Source organism: Notamacropus eugenii, chromosome 3 (genome assembly GCF_028372415.1).
Source record: "Notamacropus eugenii isolate mMacEug1 chromosome 3, mMacEug1.pri_v2, whole genome shotgun sequence".
Taxonomy (NCBI): domain Eukaryota; kingdom Metazoa; phylum Chordata; class Mammalia; order Diprotodontia; family Macropodidae; genus Notamacropus; species Notamacropus eugenii.
In genome coordinates this window covers 470,912,829-470,913,166 of record NC_092874.1, presented here as the reverse complement: position 1 = coordinate 470,913,166, position 338 = coordinate 470,912,829, and the positions used below count along the sequence as shown (strand labels likewise).

The 338-nt window shown below is 63.3% G+C and overlaps 1 protein-coding gene across 1 annotated transcript in view; it reads right to left on the bottom strand.

Annotated features, from left to right (window-relative positions):
• The window catches only part of LSM5 (LSM5 homolog, U6 small nuclear RNA and mRNA degradation associated), a 7,686-nt gene extending 7,620 nt beyond the window's left edge, over nt 1-66 (bottom strand). The window contains exon 1 of the mRNA XM_072650702.1: nt 14-66. Coding sequence (XP_072506803.1) covers nt 14-66 — 53 coding nt within the window. The remainder of the gene's footprint in view (nt 1-13) is intronic.
• Between the last annotated feature and the right edge of the window lie 272 nt (nt 67-338).

The window sequence follows — 338 nt, the reverse complement described above, 5'->3', positions numbered from 1 at the left end:
CGCGCACACTCACGCGCGCACACTCACGCGCACAGACCCTCCACCCCCACCCCTTCCCTCGCGCATGCGTACGGGAAACCTGTTGCAGTCCTGGGCTGGGCGAGGCCCGAGCTGGTTGCGCGCAGTGCCTCCGCCCTGTCTGGCAGCCTCGTGCGCACTGAACCCCAGCCCGCTCTCTCTCCTTTTCCCTCTATAGGTGGCGCCAAGAAGCCCTAACAAGGCCCCCTGCAGAAGAGTGCCGCATTCCCCCTCCCACCGAGCTCTGAAACTTCTGGAAAGCAGGAGGGAGGGGCGGGAGATTGAGGGGGACTGATACAAAGAAAACACAAAGCAGATAC